At 41.5% G+C, this 20,193-nt stretch overlaps 1 protein-coding gene across 1 annotated transcript; it reads left to right on the top strand.

Moving 5' to 3' along the window:
- The first annotated feature begins 304 nt into the window (after nt 1-304).
- LOC131572200 (interferon-induced GTP-binding protein Mx-like) lies at nt 305-19,406 on the top strand. The gene is made up of 14 exons (XM_058825244.1): nt 305-330; nt 3,312-3,637; nt 5,116-5,308; nt 6,137-6,274; nt 8,155-8,309; nt 9,496-9,634; nt 10,121-10,319; nt 11,049-11,127; nt 12,095-12,217; nt 12,954-13,095; nt 14,698-14,856; nt 15,366-15,442; nt 16,702-16,938; nt 18,897-19,406. Exons 2-14 carry the CDS (start codon nt 3,407-3,409, stop codon nt 19,128-19,130), a joined length of 2,106 nt encoding a protein of 701 aa, XP_058681227.1. The 5' UTR covers nt 305-330; nt 3,312-3,406; the 3' UTR covers nt 19,131-19,406.
- Nucleotides 19,407-20,193: the final 787 nt, after the last annotated feature.

The raw sequence follows: 20,193 nt of genomic DNA, 5'->3' as shown, positions 1-20,193 counted from the left end.
CAGTGGAAGGTGTCCCTGCCATGGCAGAGGGGTGGAACAAGATCATCTTTACATTCTTCCCACCCAAACCACTCCAGGATTCTCTGGCTCTCTGAACTTCTGGCTCTGAGGTGCCCCGTGCAAAGTAAGCAAGTGGTGCCCACTCATGGCAACTCTGTCTTTTGAAACAGCCGGGTCATTTCCACAAAAGCCAAATACTTCTCCTGTGAGAATTTAGTTTCATTTCTGCTCCTTGTTGTCACAATGGGAAGGTGGAGCCTGTAAGTAAAAAAGCATCTGAAGAAGTTTCAGAAAGTCAGTGCTTCTCCTTTCTACAGGACACTTAGGAGGGTAAGTTTCTCCCTTCCTTCTTCTAAAAAGAATAATGCAATTTTTTACTGTTATCTTTATTCCTTTTAATGTGACATGGCTGCATAAAGCATCTAAAGTAAGTGTGATTAAATAGGGTTTCCAGGAGCAGGATCTTCTGCTTTCTGGGGGGGGGGGGGGGGAAGAAAAAAAGAAAATATATTAATATTATTTCGTCTTTAAAAGAAGACAACTGAGAGATTTTTTTTTTTTTAAGCCATTATTCTGCAAGATGATCTAGCCAGCACTATTTATGAGTAGGATCATAAGATTTTCATTGCTTCATTTTCTTTATGAGACAACAGCTGGAGTTAATAACCATACAACATGGAAACTGTGAGGTTTACCCAAATATCCTGAAGTCACAGGGTGGGTCAGCCAGAAATCCATGTGCTCCTCTGGCTGGACTGAGAGTGAGTAAATCCAGGAGCTGTGTGGGTTCAGCACTGCAGCTCTGCACCTTGGGTTCGAGAGGGGATTTTTTAGAAGGGGCTTTTCATCTTCTACAGATGCAAAGCCAAAGGGTCCTTACAGAAAAACAAAGGAACTCCTCTTTGGCAGGTTGGTGTTTGTGCAAATGCCATGCTGTGCTGGGAGAGGTTTCCCTCACACGGGCAGGCAAATTCTGAAGGTAAATCTCAGTGAAATCAGTACTGTCCCGACAAAGGAGGCAGGGGCAGCTCTGGGGAGAGGACTTTGGCAGAGTTTCAGCATCGTGGCGTCATCCAGGTGTCATGTTTCTCAAGTGCCTTCTGGCCCATTGTAGAAGGGCTCTTTACAATTGCAGCTTTTTTGTTTCCCTCTCCTCCCTTCTTCCATCCGATGTTGTCACAGCTCAGTACACAAAGAATTCACTATGCCCGTGTGGCACAGGGAAGGGTCACAGAGCCCACCCACCCTTTCCCGGTCCAGGGGTGTAGCCTCAGAAATCCACACAGGTGTTTGTTCTGGTGCTGACTGCAGGTATCTTTGTGCAGGGGTGTTGAGTGTGTGTGCACCCTGTGGTCTGCACCCCACCTCGATGTTTGTACAGGTTAACTAAAGGTATTTGGATTTCCTCATGCATCCTCAGCCCTCCCCACATCCCTTCCACCTCTGTGATGGCCACGGGGTTTGTCCTGAGTAAACACACCAGGTGGGTATTGCAGGATATCTGGATGTTTGCATAATTAGTTCATTCCAGAGATGGGGAACTGAGATGTTTGTGATTGACTTTGGTGCACATTGGCCACAAAAAGAACATAAAATGCTGCTGGAGGCTGGGCCAACAGGGCAAACTGGTGTCACGGAGCTGCAGGGAGTTTCTGGGTTGGTTTTCCCCCTTCTCCATCCCTTCTCTCCCCACCCCCACCAGGGGTGCTTACAAGGTAAGTCCAGCTCCTGTGCTTTTGGACAGGTGTAAAATACCCATGGTCCGCCTAAATACAGACATAAAATCCTAAAGTAGCTCCAGAGGTGCTTTGTTGCTTTGCAATGATGAATTCTGCAAGGCCAAACACTGGAAATCTGTACATTCCACCAAAACCTGCTGATATTGTAACCCTTTAGACATGGACTGACCAAATCTGGGACTACAGTGGAGCAGCTTGCACCTAGACTGCTCTGAGAAGTTTTGGAAGCAAAGAGGTCTCACTTGTGACTCAGCAGAAGGACCATGACCTGATTATAATCCATTGTAATAGATGATAGAGTTGTTATTTTGATATTGCACTGGCAATATTTACATGCTGTATTAGCAATCAATCTAATTTAAAATGCCCACACAGTCACTGAATCCAGTTTCTCATGCCTGGCCGACAACCTTCTCTCAACTGTTCTGCTGCAATGTGTGGGCTTTTTTTAAACTTATTTTACACATTGAAAGTATAAACTGCATTGTGTCTGGTCATACTATTTTGGCATGTTTAAATTAGAAAACCTGTAAACTTAATTCAACAACAAAAAAAAATTAACAGAACAGGAAGTTATTTCAAGCAAAGATGTGGTTCTCCTAATTTGTTTTCTGAAGTGTTTGAGTTAAACAGATCTTGGTTTTGGCAGAGGGAAGCTAAAAAATCTAGCTTTGAAAAAGGCTCTTGGATTTTTTCCCTTAAATCACTTTCTCTGGAAATCACCTTCCCTGGATAATGTCACACCAAAAGCCACTAATTTCCTCAGCCACCCATAGAAAACAAAACTTTTCCATAAGGAAATGCTGAACAAGGAAATAAAAAGTCTCCTAGTCCTCCCTTCTCTAACATCCTGTGAAGAAAAGTCTGGTTTTGGCAGAGGGTTTAAGCTATAGGGGAGGGGACCAAGATACAGAGCTTCAAAAACAGGTGTCAGACTTGCCCCTTACAAGGATTTCTTCCACAAAAGAGGTGAGATGGGCACTCAGCAGACTATGGATTGGAGCCAGCCCACAGCCAGGAAGAATTCACATTCCCTCCAATCCTGCCCTGATACTGACTGAGCTTCTCCAAACACCTTTCAGCAATTTTTTCATCGAGGAGATTTTGCTTTTTGCAAAAACTGGTGTAACTTTGTTTTTGTTTTTTTCCCAAAAACCCAAATATTGTTTTTCCTGTGGCAATTTTTAATACCAAAAAGAGAGTTTAAGAGAGGTAAGGAGAAGTAATTCAAGTCAGAAGTTTCAAACCAGCTTCTCCAAACATCTTTCAGCATTATTTTCATTGAGGAGAATTTGCTTTTTGCAAAAACTGGTGTAACTTTTTTTCCCCCCCAAAAAAATATTGTTTTTCCTGTGGCAATTTTTTTTTTTATACCTAAAAGAGAATTTAAGAGAGGTAAGGAGAAGTATTTCAAGTCTATCCTCTGGAGAGCAATTTTAGTGGTTTGAAAAGAGCTGTGGCGCTTGGTACCTACCAAGGGTTTGGATCAGAAAATAAAAGTGGTGTTTGATTTGCTCTGCTCTGATCATTGTTGCCAGGTGGAGTCACTCACTTCCCCATGTTTGGTTTCAGAGGCTGCATCTCGGAGTGGTTGGACCAGGCACTGATCAGTATTTAGTGAAGCACTTGCAGACAACACACGTTCAAACCCAGAAAATCAGCAGGCCATGGATAATAAGAAAGCGGCATTCAAACAACCTGAAAAAAACAAAAATACCCCCAAGAAAGAGGGGTTTGTATTTTCTTTTGTAAAACCATTTCCAGAAGCTGCTAAAGTGCCTCTCCCACCAGAACCAGAAGACAATCTTGGGCCAGAGAAGCAGTTTTACAAGTTCTTTGAGAGCAAACCTAACCATGACCGGGACTCAGAGGAGGAGTTTTTTTCAGCAGAGGATCAGGTAAGGCAAGAAGAGGGCACAGATCCTCCCCTCTCTTACTCTGTTGTTTCACTTTATGGCCCAAAATGAATTCCTTTGTCTCTTGGTCAATCTGCACTTGTGAGGTCTAAGGAGAACTTTTGGGATGAGTCCTAGCAATTATTCATGTAAGTGGCAATAGAGATACTTGTAATTAATCTGCTGACATTAATAATGCAGGTCTAAAAAAAGAGATGGCTGCAGCCTAGAAGCCAATTTAATGTGTGACATGTGTCTGTTTCAATCCTAGCAACAAATATTAAACAGAAATCATAAAAGCCAAGGTTTTTTTTCTTGAGGCTCTTCAACCCTTAACAGAAATGCACAGAAAGGTTAATAATAACCTGCTTGGGTATTTAACACTGAACACAGGTTGGTTTTAAGTCTGTGACATAGTTATTGAAGTCTTTTGAGAATTTACTAGCTATTAAGTGAAGAGAGTGGGCAGGGGTTACCAAAAAGGGTTTAATATGCCTGCCTCCAATAATGTGTGCTTCCTTTCTCATCTTGAACCAAAAAATCTGAAATCTGCTTTGTTTGAGTGCATCTAATCCATTGACATACTTCTAGAAGTATTTTTCTTGGATAAAAGTGATGGAGAGAAACTTCAGTTTTTTGTTCTCAAAAAATCAGGCTTGAATGTGCCTGGCCCAATATGTCTGAAACATATTGGTGTTCCCAAAATTGCATTTCTAACTGCAGCAGTCACTGGAACATGGAGAGAGGAACAGGGAGAAGAGACCAAGCTGATCTTTATATACTTTAGCTGAGCATATTTAACAGCAGATGGACCAGTTTTTCCAAAGACTGGAAATTGTTTTGTTTTCACATAAATGAAGAGCCTGTGTTAATATCTGGACCTGTGTCAAACCCAGAAAATGACAATAATCAGTCATTTAAAACAACCCACTCATGTTCATGCCTTATGTGAGCCTAAAATGAGGCAAAGAAGGAAGAGCCATGATGATCTAAAAGATTTCAGCCACCTGCTAAGAATGTTACAGCAGAAATCTTCTGGTGCCTGTGCACAAACTAAATCTTCAAACTGCAAAACAAACATCTAATAAGCTATTTTTTTCCAAATTCAGTGATTTCTGGGATCAGTCTTCATTTGCATACACATGCTTCAGTACATCTGTGGATGAGTGAAAGAAAATGGCAGTTATTAAAAAAAACTGTTATTAAAAAAAATTAACAAACCACACTTAGTTAGGTGTTCTTTATCTTTACAGGATGGCTCCCAAATTTTGTTATTTTTACTAAGGATGGTCTGTGAGCCACCCTCAACTGTTTATTTCATATTTACAGACACATATTTATTACATGGAGATGCAAGGATGCACAGTGATATAAGTAAAGCTTGATGCCATTAAATAACTTTTACTAAAGAATGATTAACAGAAAATGTCTTTTTTTTTTTTTTAATTATGGAAAATTCACTGTAAGTTTAACTCTAACAGGCTGCAGAACACACCTTGTACAACAAATATGAGGAGAAGATCCGACCCTGCATTGATCTTGTTGACAGCCTGAGAGCTCTTGGGATAGAAAAGGATCTGTCCTTGCCAGCGATCGCGGTGATTGGAGACCAGAGCTCTGGGAAAAGCTCTGTGCTGGAAGCCCTCTCTGGTGTTGCTCTCCCCAGGGGCAATGGTAAGAATTCACTTTTTCATGTTTTCTCTTTGATGAGATGAAAAGGATTTTTTTTTTTTCTTTTTTTCCTTTTTTATTTGGTCTAGATTTGGATAATTCCATGACTGAGAAATGGAGGTGCGAGTGAGACGCCACAAGGTAAATCCAAGGCACGTGTTCCTGACGGTCAAAAGACCAGGAGTAAGAAGTGTAGTGTGATTGCCCCAGCTGGCTATGTGCATTTCCCAGAAAGCAGCAGTGCAGCAGAGTATTGATTTCACATGGAAAACCAGTCTTTAAATTTGCTTTTGGGGTTGGTTTGGGTTTTTTTAAACTACATTTTCTTACAGATAACTTTTGTTATTTTTGTGTGTAAAAAGTGTACAAAGGTCTTTATTTAAAGCATTATTTAAGTCAGAGATGATGAAAGATTTTACAGCTCAAGAAGATCCACTTTCCAGCTCTGTGTGTGTTTTTTTACTCACATAAATTCTGCAAGTTCCATGTGAGTTTACAATACAATCTAGTCTTTCAGGCTGGAGTTGTAAAAAGGTTTTTCATAGGATTTGGCTGCAGCACTGAAATAGATCATCCAGAGAGGAGCGAAACTCCATCTGTGGAGGTTTGCAGGGCCAGACATGTCTGGGAAGAGCCATGGTTGACCTCATCTAGCACTGGTGACAATCCTGCTCTGAGCAGGAAGTTGGACAATTCCCCTCTGGCAGCATCTCTTGGAACATTTCCACGTTTTTGTGTGAAACATTTTTGTGTGAAACAGTCAACCTTGTGTACACCACACACCTCAAGGCATTGTTTCATGCACAACCTCTGCCTTTGGAACTGCTGCAGGTATTGTCACTCGGTGTCCCTTGGAGCTTAAACTGAAGAGGTTGCCTGAAGGGCAGGCATGGCAAGGGAAGATCTCCTACAGAAATGTGACCCAGGAGCTCCAGAACGCCTCTGAGGTAGACAGAGCAATAAGGCAAGGTGAGTGGATTTGGCTGGCTCCATCTCCTCTGAATCCTCCTCTTAGAGCCTCCTCTCACAGCATCCATGGTGATTGTGGAGTTACACCAAGAGCTGGACTCAGAGCAGATGAAGCTGGGTCAGCACAACTCACTTCTCTCAAGGGAGTTGCTCCAGTGCTCCAGTGGTGAAGATGATTTAGGATGATGGTCCCAGAATGGCCTGGATTGGAAGGGACCTTGAAGGTCTTCTAGTTCCAACCCCTTGGGCAGGGATGCCACCCACTAGATCCACGATCCTTTTATCCTGATCCATGGTCCTTTTATCCTGGTCCATAATAAATGCTCAGGCTGTGTCCTTACCTGGGTGGTGGCTTCCTGGCTTCCTGGTTTGGGGAGGTTTTCTGTCAAATTGTAAACATGGGACCTAAATGGTTCCTGTCATCAGTTCAAAAGCCCAGAGAGTGCTTGAGGTGTCTCTCTTGCAATATCCTCAAAATCTTATTATTTTGGAGGAAATTGCAAGAAGGCAGAGTGGAGGACTGAGAGCTTCTGCCAGGTACTGTGACCATGGGCTCAGTCACTGCCCTTCACATGTCTCAGCTTTACTGTCACGTCATTTCATGCTGGGTAAGAAATCAGTGTTCTTACCCAAAAGGCAGTAAGCACTTTGCCCTAAGTGTGAAAGTTGGATTGTCCTTACATCCTTGACTAGCATGATTCCTAGAGAGGCTACCTGGAGGCTGGACAGAGTTAAAGGAATAAAGTAGGGTTTTATTTAAAAGGCCTTCAAAGGATACAGTACCCAAAGGCTCTTGGGTAGTACAAGAGCCTGGCTGTGGCTACACACACAAATTTTCACACTTTTATAAGTTTTGGTCCATTTCCATATTGGGGTTCATTGTCCAATTTCAGCTTCAGGTTATGCAGTCCCATCCTCCCAGACTGCTCTCCTCGATTTGCTATTGTTATACTTTTTGGGCCTTTTGGGCCTTTTTGTTGTTTGCACTTTTTGGGCCTGAAGCTGCAATGATGTCCTTGGTTCTCAGGCTGGAGGATTGTTTTGTCTGACTGAACTGTGAGGAGAACTTGCTAATGCTTTATATGAAGTTCAAAGTCACACACTAAGGCAGTACAGAATCTAAAAAATATGAAAGCTAAAACTTAAGGCATCAAGCACAGCTCTGCAAATTGTTATTATTTCTATTTTTTAAATTAGCTTTTCAATGCATTATTTGGATAGTCTCAAAACTGGCCAGGCAATTGGTATGAATTAAGGTAATTAAAGAGCTGAAAATCTCTGATGAGAATGACTGGAGTTTGCTTGCTTCTCTGTACAGTTCAAGCATTATTGCCTTGTAATATCTGGGACAATTTACTCTGAATGTACCTATCAAAATGCGAAGAATGTAGAACAACACCTATATTTCTTTCACAGCATCCAAGGATTAATTAATGCTGACAAAGTCTCTTCTTGTTGAGGAAGCATTTCTACAACTGACCAGTGTTTTACCTGATCCCTTTCATTGTGGTTTATTTACATGTATTTGTCTGCATACATGAGAGTCCATAAATATATGTTCTGTAAAATATTACAGCTCATATTCCAACAGGACTTCACTTCAACTTGTTCTGCATGATAATTTCCTTAGATTCTTGCATAAATTGCTATTCTTTCTATTTTTTTTTAATTAGCTTTTCAATACATTATTTGGATATTCTCAAAACTGGCCAGGCAATTGGTATGAATTAAGGTAATTAAAGTGTGTGGCTGGATCTGAAAGAAAACGCCAAGCCTGAAAGAACCTTAGTTGGTAGTTGGTACATTTCAAAGTGCTTGTGTTCACCTTTGGTTTGATGCATCGTTTGAAGCTTGTGTTCATTGCCTTGCTCTTTTCATAGCCCAGGATGTGGTGGCCGGTCCTAGAGGCGCCATTAGCGGGCAATTAATTTCCCTGGAAGTTCGGTCCCCTGATGTGCCCGATCTGACACTAATTGATCTCCCTGGAATTGCCAGGGTGGCCGTGGGGGACCAGCCAAAAGACATCGGGGACCAGGTAAAGCTCAGCCTCGTGTGCCAATCTGTGCCCAGGGCCTCATCCCTTGGGGGCTCCCAGCAGACCTTGAGTGAAGTAAACAGAATAAATGGAGGGGATCTCTGCTCTTCCTCTGGCTGCTGTTAGAAGAAATGCTGGGAAATGCAAATAAAACTCTGGCAGGATAAGGCCTGCTTAAATAAAACTAAGGTAGGAAAAGTTAGGGTGATGTGCAGGAGCTGGGTGTGTTGCTTCTCCTAAAATACCTTTAAATGGGAACTTGCAATAAGATGAGGCCAAGCTCAACTAGATATACCAAATAGAAATGAGACAAGATTGGGTTGTCTGGGCTTTACTTTCTGGGAGGAGAGTAATTTCATTCCAGAGTTAGATAGCAATCTTTCTGTTGTATTGAGAAGAAAGCAGCAGGTGTGATAAAATCCAAACATTTCCCTTGTTCCCAGCTGTCTGCATGCTCCAGAGATGGAGTCTGCAGCACTGCAGCCTGTCAGAAGCTGGGATGGGTGGGAAGTAGAAAAGAGAGGCAATTTTACCAAAATCCAGGGGAATTTTTTTTTTTTTTACCATGGAATAAGCACCACAGTGCTCTGTGAAGCTTCTACAAAATAACACAAATTATGAGGAACTCGTTTAGTTTGGCATTGAAACATAGAAAAATGTCAACTAGATGTCATGTGCATGTTCAGTTTTGGTGCTTTGTAAAACTTTCCTACAATTATTCCACTGAAAAATAAGCCAAAGACATTTGTGCTGCTTTCAGAGGTACAAATTTGAGATTTATCAGCACAATTGAGCTTGCTTTCTTTCCATAAGTGTATACCTAAAGATCATACATACCTAAAACCTGATTTTCTTACATGTGTTAGATATCAAATACCCTTAATATTTCTATAATGAAAGATTATATATGCACAAGAGGTTAAACTCCACATAGCTGCCAAGACAGTCTTAACAACATTAGTTTGGTCTCATTAATGCCAGATGTTTGGATTAAACCTGACATAAGGAAAGAGGCTGCATTCTTCTGCTGGCCCCTTTCCATGCCATCCTCTAGCATGTAACCCTATCCTCAGCATATGTGGCATTTAATGTCATCAGGCAGTGGCTCATATTGCTAGAAATTGTCACATCCTACAAGCAAGTGTCTGATTTCACTGAACCTCCTCACTGCTGTATTGAATTGCAGATCAAAAAGCTACTTAAAAGAATTATTGGCTGCAAAGAGACAATCAATTTGGTAGTGGTGCCATGTAACGTGGATATTGCAACAACAGAAGCTTTGAAAATGGCTCAAGAGGTGGACCCCACTGGAGAAAGGACAATAGGTGAGATCATTTTTTAAGCTATGAGCTGGAAAGGAGGCAAAATATTTTTTTTTCCTTCCCATGAGGTCTGATGTTCTGTGGTCTGTGAAATTAGCTACTAGAAGAAGAGGGAAAAAAAAAAAAAAAACAAAACAGAAAACAGCCTAAAGAATATATTTGCAAGTATTTCTAGTCACAATTCTTGAATAGCTCCAAGAATCCCTTAGTTTGGTGTCTTGCTGGCACTCCTGTTATGAATAACTAGAAGCTGAAAATCTCAGTTAATGGTAGTGGATGTGAAGTTAATGGTAAAAAAGCTTTGCTTTAAAAAAAACCTTTAAAGAAAGGTTTGCAAAGCAAAAGGTATGTTGGGAGGAACTGCAGAGTGAGTTTTACTGCCTGAGAGCTGAGAACTTTCTAGGAGAGGGAATACAAAAAAAATTGCTTTATTAAGCATGGTACAGAGTGTTCCTGCTTGGTGGTTAACTTTCTTTTTTAACTTCACAGGAATCCTCACAAAACCTGACCTGGTGGACAAGGGAACTGAAGAGGCCATTGTTAAAATACTGCAGAATAGGGTGATCCCCCTCAAAAAGGGCTACATGATTGTCAAGTGCCGTGGGCAGCAGGACATCCACAACAAACTGACCTTGGCTGCTGCAATCCAGCAGGAGAAACACTTCTTTGAGAATCACACACATTTCAGGTACTCCTCACAGAAAAGTTCTCATCAAAAACATGTTAAAGTCACCTCAAAGCTCCCTGTTGATTTGCTGAGATTTAACTACTTAGGGGTTACAAACAGATATCAATTATTCTCAATATTTCTCATTGCCCATGTAGGGTTGTGTTTCAGTAATCCAGAAGATTTTTACATACTGAATAAACTTTTAAAAAATTTTTTTGGGTTTTTTTTGGATGCAAAATACATGGGGGAAATGCTATGAACTTCAGAAGTTCCGAATAGTCCCAAAGAATTCAAGTTAAAGCATCTGAGCACTTCAATCAGGCACTGAAGTGTTTCTGTTCACTGGAAAACGTGGAGGAACAGCATGAGAAAGAAAGGCTGTGCTGAGGACACAGGCTGCCCACATGACTCAGCAGCAAATAAATCATAATGCAGAGAATGGCAGCTGACAAGGGTTGTGAACTTCACACATGAAGAAATAATAGAACAGCACACTCATCTGCTGTTAGAATTTGCTTTTCTCAGATTTTTCTGTTTCCCTTTGCTCAGTCAGTAGCTGTCAAACAACTCCTGAATAAACCCAGAGAGTCCTGGGCAGTTGCCACATCTGCACTAGCATGGCCCAGAGCCCCTTTCTTTACTCAAATTGTGTAATAAAATTAGTGAAAACAGAGCAGAGCATCAGTGCTGCCTCCTTGCCCTGCACAGCCTGGCTGTCCAAACCCACCTTTTCCTCTTTTTTCACAGGGCTTTTATGGAAGGGGGAACGGCTACTATCCCCTGTCTGGCAGAAAAGCTCACAGATGAACTTGTGAAACACATTATTGTAAGTAACAGAAGCCCATACTGAGCTGTTTGTAGCAGTTACTACCTAAAAACAAGTTCAACCCTTCAGCCTTGGGCTGCAGTTGGATTCCATCTTTATGTGCTTAATGATGCTTCAACTCAGTAATCAGAGAACAAACTGAACTGAGAGGCAGAGGTAAAAAGCCCCACTCTGTCCTCAGATTTGCCTTTTAACTGCAGATCAACAATGAACAAATTATTTCATCTATTTGTGACTCATAATTCCTGCCTTTTCAATGACAGCCATGATATTTCTTTTTGTTTATAAGTGTTGATCACCTGGGTGACGAGTTACTGGTGTCAGCTTAGTGAAACAATGATTACTATTCCACTGAAAATGTCTTCAAAACATCAAGATGTTCTATTATATTAATATACTACTGTAAGGCTGTTGGGGGTTTTCATTTGGTATAACTATATCTGCATGTAATATATCTTATTGCAGATAAATATATCTGTAATATATCTTATTCCATTAAGAGAAGATGCTAAAATATAAGGAACATCTAAATTCAGTCTCAAAGGAGAAAAAAAATTGTTTATGTAAATTTACAGAAAAGAAGAAACTAAGCAGCCATGTTGCATCAGGTATTTATCAGGAATTGGGCAGTCACCACTTTCCTGGCACAACCTGTGAGGACATTGTTTTTGGCTCACTGTGGGTGAAATTTTGCCCTAGACTGCAGCTGTTCTGCCCAGCCCTCAGTGAGGTCCAGCCTGATCCCTCAGGCAGATCCTGGTTCCTGAGTGTCCTCAATAAAAGCCATATTTGCTTTTCTATGTTATCCCACTGTCCCACATGGGACACTGGCAGCAAGGTCTTGGATTTGTAAAAACAGCAAAGATCCCATGCAGGTGTAGATCACTCTTAGAGGGATTTTGTTTTCCTTCCAAAATCTGACAAGTTCAACCTTTCTCAATGTTCTTCTTCACTGTCTCCTCCCCAGAAAACTTTGCCAGCACTGGAGAGCCAAATTCACGATGCCCTCTATAAAACATCGCAGGAGCTGCAGAGGTACAAGAGAGGCACACCTGAAACAGAGTCTGAGAAGCTGTTTTACCTCACAGATGTAAGTACCAGTATTGGTCACAGAGCAGAGCAGGGAGGTAACTGTAACAAAGAAAAAGAAACTGCCTGAAATTATCAAAACATCAGCATGGACCACTGGGAAGTTTGTGGTATCCATCATTTTAGTGAGGGTAACATAGACAAACCACACCTGCAAAAATAATGGACCACAGGAGCTCATGGCCTCTTCTAAAAATTTTTCCTGTGTTTATGAGACATGAAAATGAAACTTGGTTAATTGGGTCAAAATCATGCATCTCAGCAATGGAAAACAAACTCCTGGGTGCTCAACACTTGGAAGGGTTCCCATTGTTTACAGGACTCATAAGATCAAATGTATTCCTGATATCAAAATGTGGTTTGCAGGTCCATCTAAGTGCCTCATCTCACGGAGTTACTCCCTCAGTAAACCTTCAATAAGCTTTAGAGGTGTTTGTGGAAGCTCATCAGACTTCACACAAGTCTGGCCTATTAGAATTTAGTAAATGGCTCTAAAATTCTACAGGGGAAAAACCAAAAGAATATAAAGTTTGTTCTCCTCTAGTTGTTACAGTTTGGGGGGGAAAAAAAACCCAAACCAAGAGCTAAGAGCATAAAAGATTTAAGAAAAGGATGTTTTTTATGAACTGTGTCCCTGCTTTAACATCAAACAACTGCAGATTTACTTAATATCCACAAATTAATCTGAAGAAATGAAACTTCACTAAATTGCCTGCTTGTTGTTCAATTCACTGCAGTTGATCAAATTCTTCAACCAAGAGATCTCTCAGAGCACACGAGGAGAGGAGCAGCTGTTTGAGGACGAGGTCAGGCTGTACACCAAGATCCGCAAGGAATTCCGCGGGTGGGGCGCGATTCTCCTGGAGTGTACTGCGAGGGGTAAGCACAGAACAGGCTCAGGCTGGGCCAAGGGAAATACAGGTTGGATATTAGGAAAAGGTGTTTTACAGGAAGGGTGATAAATGTCTGGAATGGTCTGCCCAGGGAGGTGGTGGAGTCACCATCCCTGGATGTGTTTAAAAACAGACTGGATGTATTGTAAATTCAGGTCCACTGACAAAGGAAGGAATGATGAGGAGGACTCCATTTTATCAGAAGGCTGATTTATTACTTTATAATACTATGTTATATTAAAGAATATTAACTACACTAAAGAATACGGAAAGGATACTTAGTGAATGCTAAAATGATAATAATGAAAACTCGTGACTCTCTCCAGAGTCTTGACACAGCTTGGCTCTGATTGGCCAATGAGTCAAAGCAACTCACAGCAGAATCCAATGAAACAATCACCTGTGGGTAAACAAAGACATGTCTCCAAAGACATTCCACGTGAGCACAACACAGGAGAAGCAGATGAGATAAGAATTGTTTTCCTTTTCTGTGAGGTCTCTCAGCTTCCCAGGAGAAAAACCCTGGGCGAAGGAGTTCAGAGAATGTGAATGCCACAGGATGTGGCACTCAGTGCCAGGGTTTAGTTGAGGTGTTGAGACTGGGTTGGATTCAATGATCTTGAAGTTCTCTTCCAACCTGGTCATTCTGTGAATTCTGTGAACCCATCCTGGCAGCTGACCTGAGAGCCCATCCCCTTGCTTTTAAACCCAGACACAGCATCTTCAGTAAATGTTTTCCAAGAAAATTAAGAGCAAGAAGCCAGGAGCATCCATCTGTTGTGGTGTCCTGGGGACACAGACACAGTTTGTGTTAAGTGCTGTCATTACAGAGAGGTCTGTGCTTGTCTCTCTTCTCCCACCACAGCAATAACACAGGCACAGAATTTGTTGGAGGTATTCTGAACCATTATTCCAAGTTACAACAATTATCTAGGTTGTAATTACTTTGTAATTTTTATCTAGGTTGTTATTATTTATTACTATTCATTGGCGTTGTAACGACAATGAATAGTAATAAATAACAACAACCTAGATAATAATTTATATTTTTGCTCTTAATATTTTTATTTTATTATTGCTATTAATATTTTAGAATCTGGGTGGGGTTTTTCTTTTCCACTTTAGCTCTGGGCTAAGGTGATACCTCACAGAAAAAAATGAGCAAATTTGTATAGTATCAACAAAGAAATACTGGCTGTGATAGCTTAAATAAAAATAACTAATTAACAGTAGATTCCCCAGAAAAAAAGTGTTTAGTGAGCTTGGAGGTTTGTTTTGTTTGGGGTTTTTTTAAAACTTGGACGTGACTGGTAATGGCCAACTAATTCTGTGAGGGTAAAAATGTCAAGAAGAACCAGAATTTTTTTGGCCCAACATAATTTCTGTCAGCCAGATGCTTGATGCAATATGTGGGATGGCTCATTCAGAGAGCAGCAATGCATTAGCTCTGTTCTGTGGTAACAAAAAAAATCTCAGTAGTTTCTCCTCTCAAGAACAACTCAAAGAGGATAAATAGACTTTCTTCTTAAACCTGAAACATATACATTGAGTGATTTAGTAGCAAAGCGATGTTATTTTACCATCACAGCTAAAAAAAACGTCCCTGGTAAAGTGTGGAAATACGAAGACCGATACCGCGGACGGGAGTTCCCAGGCTTCAGCAACTACAACACTTTTGAGGACATCATAAAAGAGCAGATCAGAGAACTGGAGGAGCCAGCAATTGAGATCCTGAACAATGTGATAAGTATGGCCCAGCCCATGGGAGGCTCTTGCGTGGGGGACACTGCTGGGCCTGACAAGTTTATTTTCCAGGAGAAGCTGATGCTCTCAGGATCCTTCAGTGTGGAAATAAATCTGATTCAGCTTGGGGATTGCTCCTTCTCTAGAGCCTTCAATCTCTACACATGGTCTCCAGCATTTATTAATGCTTTTACCAGTGGCTCTTGGAAGGGAATTAGAAAATAATGATAATAAATAGAGCATAACTATAAAAAATAGAAAATAACTATAATTAATAACACAGCAAGGAAGCAGTACAGTAGAAGTACCTGGTGTTAAGTGGTCACACTCTTGGATCTGGAAATCTAAATTTCTGCTTGTTTGTATGTGTCATAAAAGCAGAGTGCACCAGTACAGCAGCTCAGTTATTTCTGAATGGAGAAAATGAATAGTCTCCCAAGTCTCATATTAACAATAGCTTAAAATCCTCACTTGCTTACCTGACTTTATTTTGTCTCTCTGTTCTTCCCTCAGGACTGGTTGAAGAGAAATTTACGGAGGTTGCTAAAAGGAATTTTGCTAATTTTCACAATTTAAGCAGAGTTGCCAAGGTAAGACACTACTATAAGCTGAGATTCTCAAAAGACAGAATGGCATTTGTAAATACATCCATGCTTGTGGTACCTGTCTCACTGCATTACCCTTATGCAAGTGTGGAATTTCTTGCAGGAAAATAGGAAAGAGCCTGAAAATGATGGCATGATTATAACGGCACTAATGAAAGTGCACTTTGCACAACTTTGACAAGATCTAATATATACATTATTTATTCATTCTGCTCAAATTCTTAACAGTGCAAAGAAAACCTGGGGTGGCTACCTTGAAGAGTTTATCATTAATTTCAGATTTAAGTCCTGCAGTGATTTCTCAGAGTGCTCAACTGTGTTTCCCTCTCTGAAAACAAACCAGGATTTTAGCCAGTGCAGGAATCTCACCTTTGCTGAAAGGGAGCAGGAACAGACAAACCAAAAATCATCCAGCCATGAAAAAACTACAAGATGGCTGCTCACAGTTTGGGCATTGGCAGGTTTTGGGGTGGAGTTCAGTGGTGTGCATGTCCTTGAAGGCCTTTTCCAGAAAGAGCTTTGAGGAAAAGATGAGAAGCATTGAGGAAAAGACCAGAAGCAATGCTGGCAGCCAGGAAACAGAGTCCACTCACAGGGTACTGCTGAAAAAGGAAACTCAGAGGCAAATGTGAGTGAAATAGCTGGTTTGCTATTTCATTTGCATTGTCAAACCCTACTGAGCTCCCAGGCCAACCAGACAGTGAACAAATAAATTATTTCATCAAAACACAGAGGTGTTCAGGCAGGGTCTTTAGGTGTAACACAGTGAGAGGAATGAAGAGTGAAGAAGGCCTGGCAAGCACTGGACATGACAAAATATAGGGGGTGTTTTCTTAGGAATGCTAGGAATACATTTTAAGGGAATTTGAGCATCACTGAGGGAACTTTGCCAGCCCCACAGACTTTTAGGTGGAAGTATCAAAAAGAGTCAGATGGCTGCAGTAAAAGCACCAGACAGAGAGGGGTTAGACAGGGTTGGTTTGCTGACAACAGATATTTTCCTTTGGGTTTCGAGCACCAAGTTTGGAGCGGGACAAAAGTGCCACATTTTCCTGCTCTTTCACAAGAGAGAGACTACAATCCAAAGCATTACTCCATGTTCCCATGTTCTGGGGTTAGACAGTGCTGCACAAGGACATTTGAACACTGTGCCCACCTTGCCATTCCCCGGGGACACTGCTAAGCACTGGCACCTTCCCAAAGGGAGCAAATATCTCAGAACTTCTTGTTCCTTTCTTTTCCAGGTGAAAATTGAAGACATTAGAGAGAAACAAGCAGCAGATGCTGAAAGACATATCCGGGCCCAGTTTAAAATGGAGAAAATCGTGTACTGCCAGGATGACCTTTACATTGGTGATTTAAGTACTGTTAAGGCAGCAAACGCTCTCAACGGGTCCCCAGGAACTCTGCAGTCTCAGATTGCTCCAAAGGACCCCTCTGTTGTCGTGGAGATGGTTTCTCACACCAGTGCCTATTTCTCTGTGAGTTCACAGGCAGATTTGCTGCCCCCTGAATGCCACAGCAGATCCCCCTCAGCCAGATCTTGTTGGAGTCAACACAGCCTTGTGTGCCCTGCTAGCACTGTGCAGGGAATAGCCAGGAGTATCTCAGTGTCTCATTCAGGTGCATGCTCAGCTTCTCTGCAAACCACTTGGAGCTTCTGAGCAGTCAGGGCAAAGCTGGGCTCTATCAGCAGGATGCAGGATTTGGGGATTAGAAAAGCCTGAGTGTGCCAAAGTGACAGCTGGCTCCCAAACCACTTGTTAGCTACCTCCCAGTCTGGCTCAGGCCAGCCTCAAGCCACTCTGCACATTCCTGCAGCCAGCAGAAAGTGGCTTGCAGTCAGATCTTAAACTGCTACAGCAGGAGGAGCAGTAATAAAACATTACATTAAAATATATCAGCTGTCTGTAGGGATCAGAGTGCATCTGCTGTACTGCAGATAGCACCCTGTAAGTGAAGTCTCTGAGGACAAATGGGGTGTTTCAACAAAGGATCACATTAAAGAAAGGAAACAGAACATGCAGGATCAAGATTTGCTTTGTTGTAAAACTCCCTCAGAAAGCAACAAGTTCAATATTAATGATTCAGGAAGGTAGGTAGCAGCTCACTTTCAATTCCAAGAGCAGACTTTGTGACAAATTCCTGCAATTAAATGGTCAGGCTGCTCAGGTTGATGAAGACAAAACCCTTGATTTTCACAGAACAAGAAACAAAGCCAGAAGTGGCTTTGTCCATCCCACCTTGCTCCACACTCTGCTTTATGTTTTATCTGCAGGTAAATAATTTTGTAAATGCCCTGAGAACCATTTTCAACAATCCCACCTTGCTACACACATAAGCACATCCATCCCACCTTACTACACACTCTGCTATATGTTTTATCTGCAGTTAAATATGTAAATGCCTTGAGAGCCATTTTCAACAATCCCCCCAATGCCAGGGCACCACAGTTCCTTGGGACTGACTTATGCAAGGCCAAATAGAGTTTGAATGAGATGGAAGTTAAATATCCATGGCTGCCTACACCCTATAGGGTCTTCAAATGCCATTTTCAATTGTACCACAAAAAGAAAGACAGAACCTCTCAATTGCAGCCAGGCACTTAGGTCTAAGTGCTCACCCAGCTCCAGGAGGGCTGGAGGCAGCCAATTCCCAGAGCTGGGAGAGTTTAGAACCTCTTGTTGTCCTAAAGCACCAGGTGGGCCCCCAAACCCTGTGGATATCCATGGGAAAAGGGCCCCAAAAGCTCTTCTGGATCAATCTGTTTGCATCCATAAATGAACCAGGCAGTTGGTCAGGTCACACAGGAGATCATCTCATGGGGATAAAAACAGATGTAATGTAGGCACAGTCTGGTCTCACTGCTGCTGAGGACATTTCCCCTTAAGGCTAAAGCTTCCTCCCAAAGCTGTTTTAAGTTTAAAAGGACAAGCACATCAGAAATACCATCTAAATACCACCATCTAATGGAGGAATTTACCTTTTTTTTAACCATCTAATAGAGGAATTTACCAGCTTTAGGAAAAATCACTCTCTGATTTCCTGCATCAAAACATATCGTAAGCATTCGGTGAAGACAAGCTGGACACCAGAAATTGGGCACAAGTTCTGCTTGTCAGGAATGTCCTTCTATAACTTGTCCCAGTGAGAGCTGGCAGAGCTGAGCAGAGGACAATCTGCCTTGGCTTTAGTTTGGTGAGGGAAGAAAAGCAACAGCTGACATCCCCATTACTCTTAATTTTTAGATTTCAGGCGCAAAAGACATTGTTTGCAAACATTTTTTAGTTCACAGCAGCACTCCCTTCTTGAACAGTAACTCAGTCCAACATTTCAAAACCTTGGAGCCACTTTTTTTACCAGATTACCTATGGATCCTTCATTTTTGAGTTCTTTTTATCAATTTAGTATTTTGCTTTTTTCCCCCTCCATCTCACAGGAAGCAAGCAAACGCCTTGCCAATCAGATCCCTCTGATCATCCTGTCTTCTGTCCTTCATGACTTTGGAGAAAACCTGCAGACCTCAATGCTGCAACTTCTGCAAGATAAAGAGAAGTTAAACTTTCTCCTTGATGAGGATTCTGAAGCTGCTAAAACCAGGAATTACCTCAGCCAAAGAGTTGATCGTCTCACCAAAGCCTGCCAGTACCTGAGAGAATTCAGCTTGTTGTAATCTCTCTGTTTTTCATGAGGTTTTTTTTCTCCTCATCTTCTAGCATTACTGAAGAATTTCGTATAATCCCATAAAAATGTAGCATCAGCCCAGACCCTTAATACTATTTTTCTATTTTTCAGTTATTCTTTATTTTCCATAATCATATGCGAACTGCTGCCTTTGCATAAAGAGCTCCACTGGGGGAGTTGTGATTAAATAAACATTATCCCATTTTAAAACATTTTCTTTGTGAACTCTGTGTAACCACTGGAATAATCATTAAAAAGCTAACACTCTGAGGATTGTATGTTTTGTTGGAGTTTTTTTTTTCTTTTTAATGATGGAAGCTGTATCATTCACAAACAAATTATCTAGCTTTCCTTAATGAAGCTTAGTGCATGACAGTGATGATCTCCCACTTCTCTTTGTGTTTTTGGCTTGCTGGGGTTGTTCTCTTTCTTGCTATCACCTAAAAGACACCTCTGCAAAGTGTCACCACTAAACCTCAGCCCAGGAGGGAGAGAGGAGCTCACAGCAGGCATGAAACCCTTCCAGCCTAGAAGGAAAATGAAGTTTATTTCCTTTATGTGATTGGTGCATCCAGAGGATGCCACTGGCTCTGTTCAGTCTCCTTTCCCAGCTCTCTGATTTGCAGAAGGCCAAGAGGATCCTCCTCTCAGATGTCTGCAGCATCACCTGAAATTTCAGGATTGGTGGGCAGAATTTGGATGTCCAAAAGGAAAGAAACCTCCCAGGATGTTAAACATTACAAGGGTCTCTCAGCATGTGTTTTGCTGCCTTTCTCCTTTCCCTCCCCAGGGCAAGGAGAACCTTTCCAAAAGCTCTTTCATACCACTGTGATATTTTCTGAAAAATCCCTTCACCAGGATTTCTTCTCCTGGGAAGCTGAGAAGCTTCAGCTTCTCCCTGTTTTGCTGCTTTGGAATGTGATTTGGAGAATTGTTTACCCAGCATGTGAATTGTTTTAATTTAATGACCTATCATGGTCCAGCTGTGTCAAGGCTCTGAGGAGTCACAAGTTTATTCATTCTTGTTAAACCTTCAGATGTGTCCTTTCTCT

The sequence above is a fragment of the Ammospiza caudacuta genome, chromosome 2 (assembly GCF_027887145.1).
Source record: "Ammospiza caudacuta isolate bAmmCau1 chromosome 2, bAmmCau1.pri, whole genome shotgun sequence".
Lineage (NCBI taxonomy): Eukaryota > Metazoa > Chordata > Aves > Passeriformes > Passerellidae > Ammospiza > Ammospiza caudacuta.
Note: the sequence above shows the minus strand (reverse complement) of the source record. Positions and strands in the feature narration are given on the sequence as shown.

Bases quoted from the DNA above. Each gene is read 5' to 3' on its own strand.
- LOC131572200 (XM_058825244.1), top strand. From the start codon at position 3,407: ATGGATAATAAGAAAGCGGCATTCAAACAACCTGAAAAAAACAAAAAT. The intron at 14,857-15,365 runs GTATGGCCCAGC...TTCTTCCCTCAG, and splicing joins GATCCTGAACAATGTGATAA to GACTGGTTGAAGAGAAATTT. The intron at 16,939-18,896 runs GTGAGTTCACAG...TCCATCTCACAG, and splicing joins ACACCAGTGCCTATTTCTCT to GAAGCAAGCAAACGCCTTGC.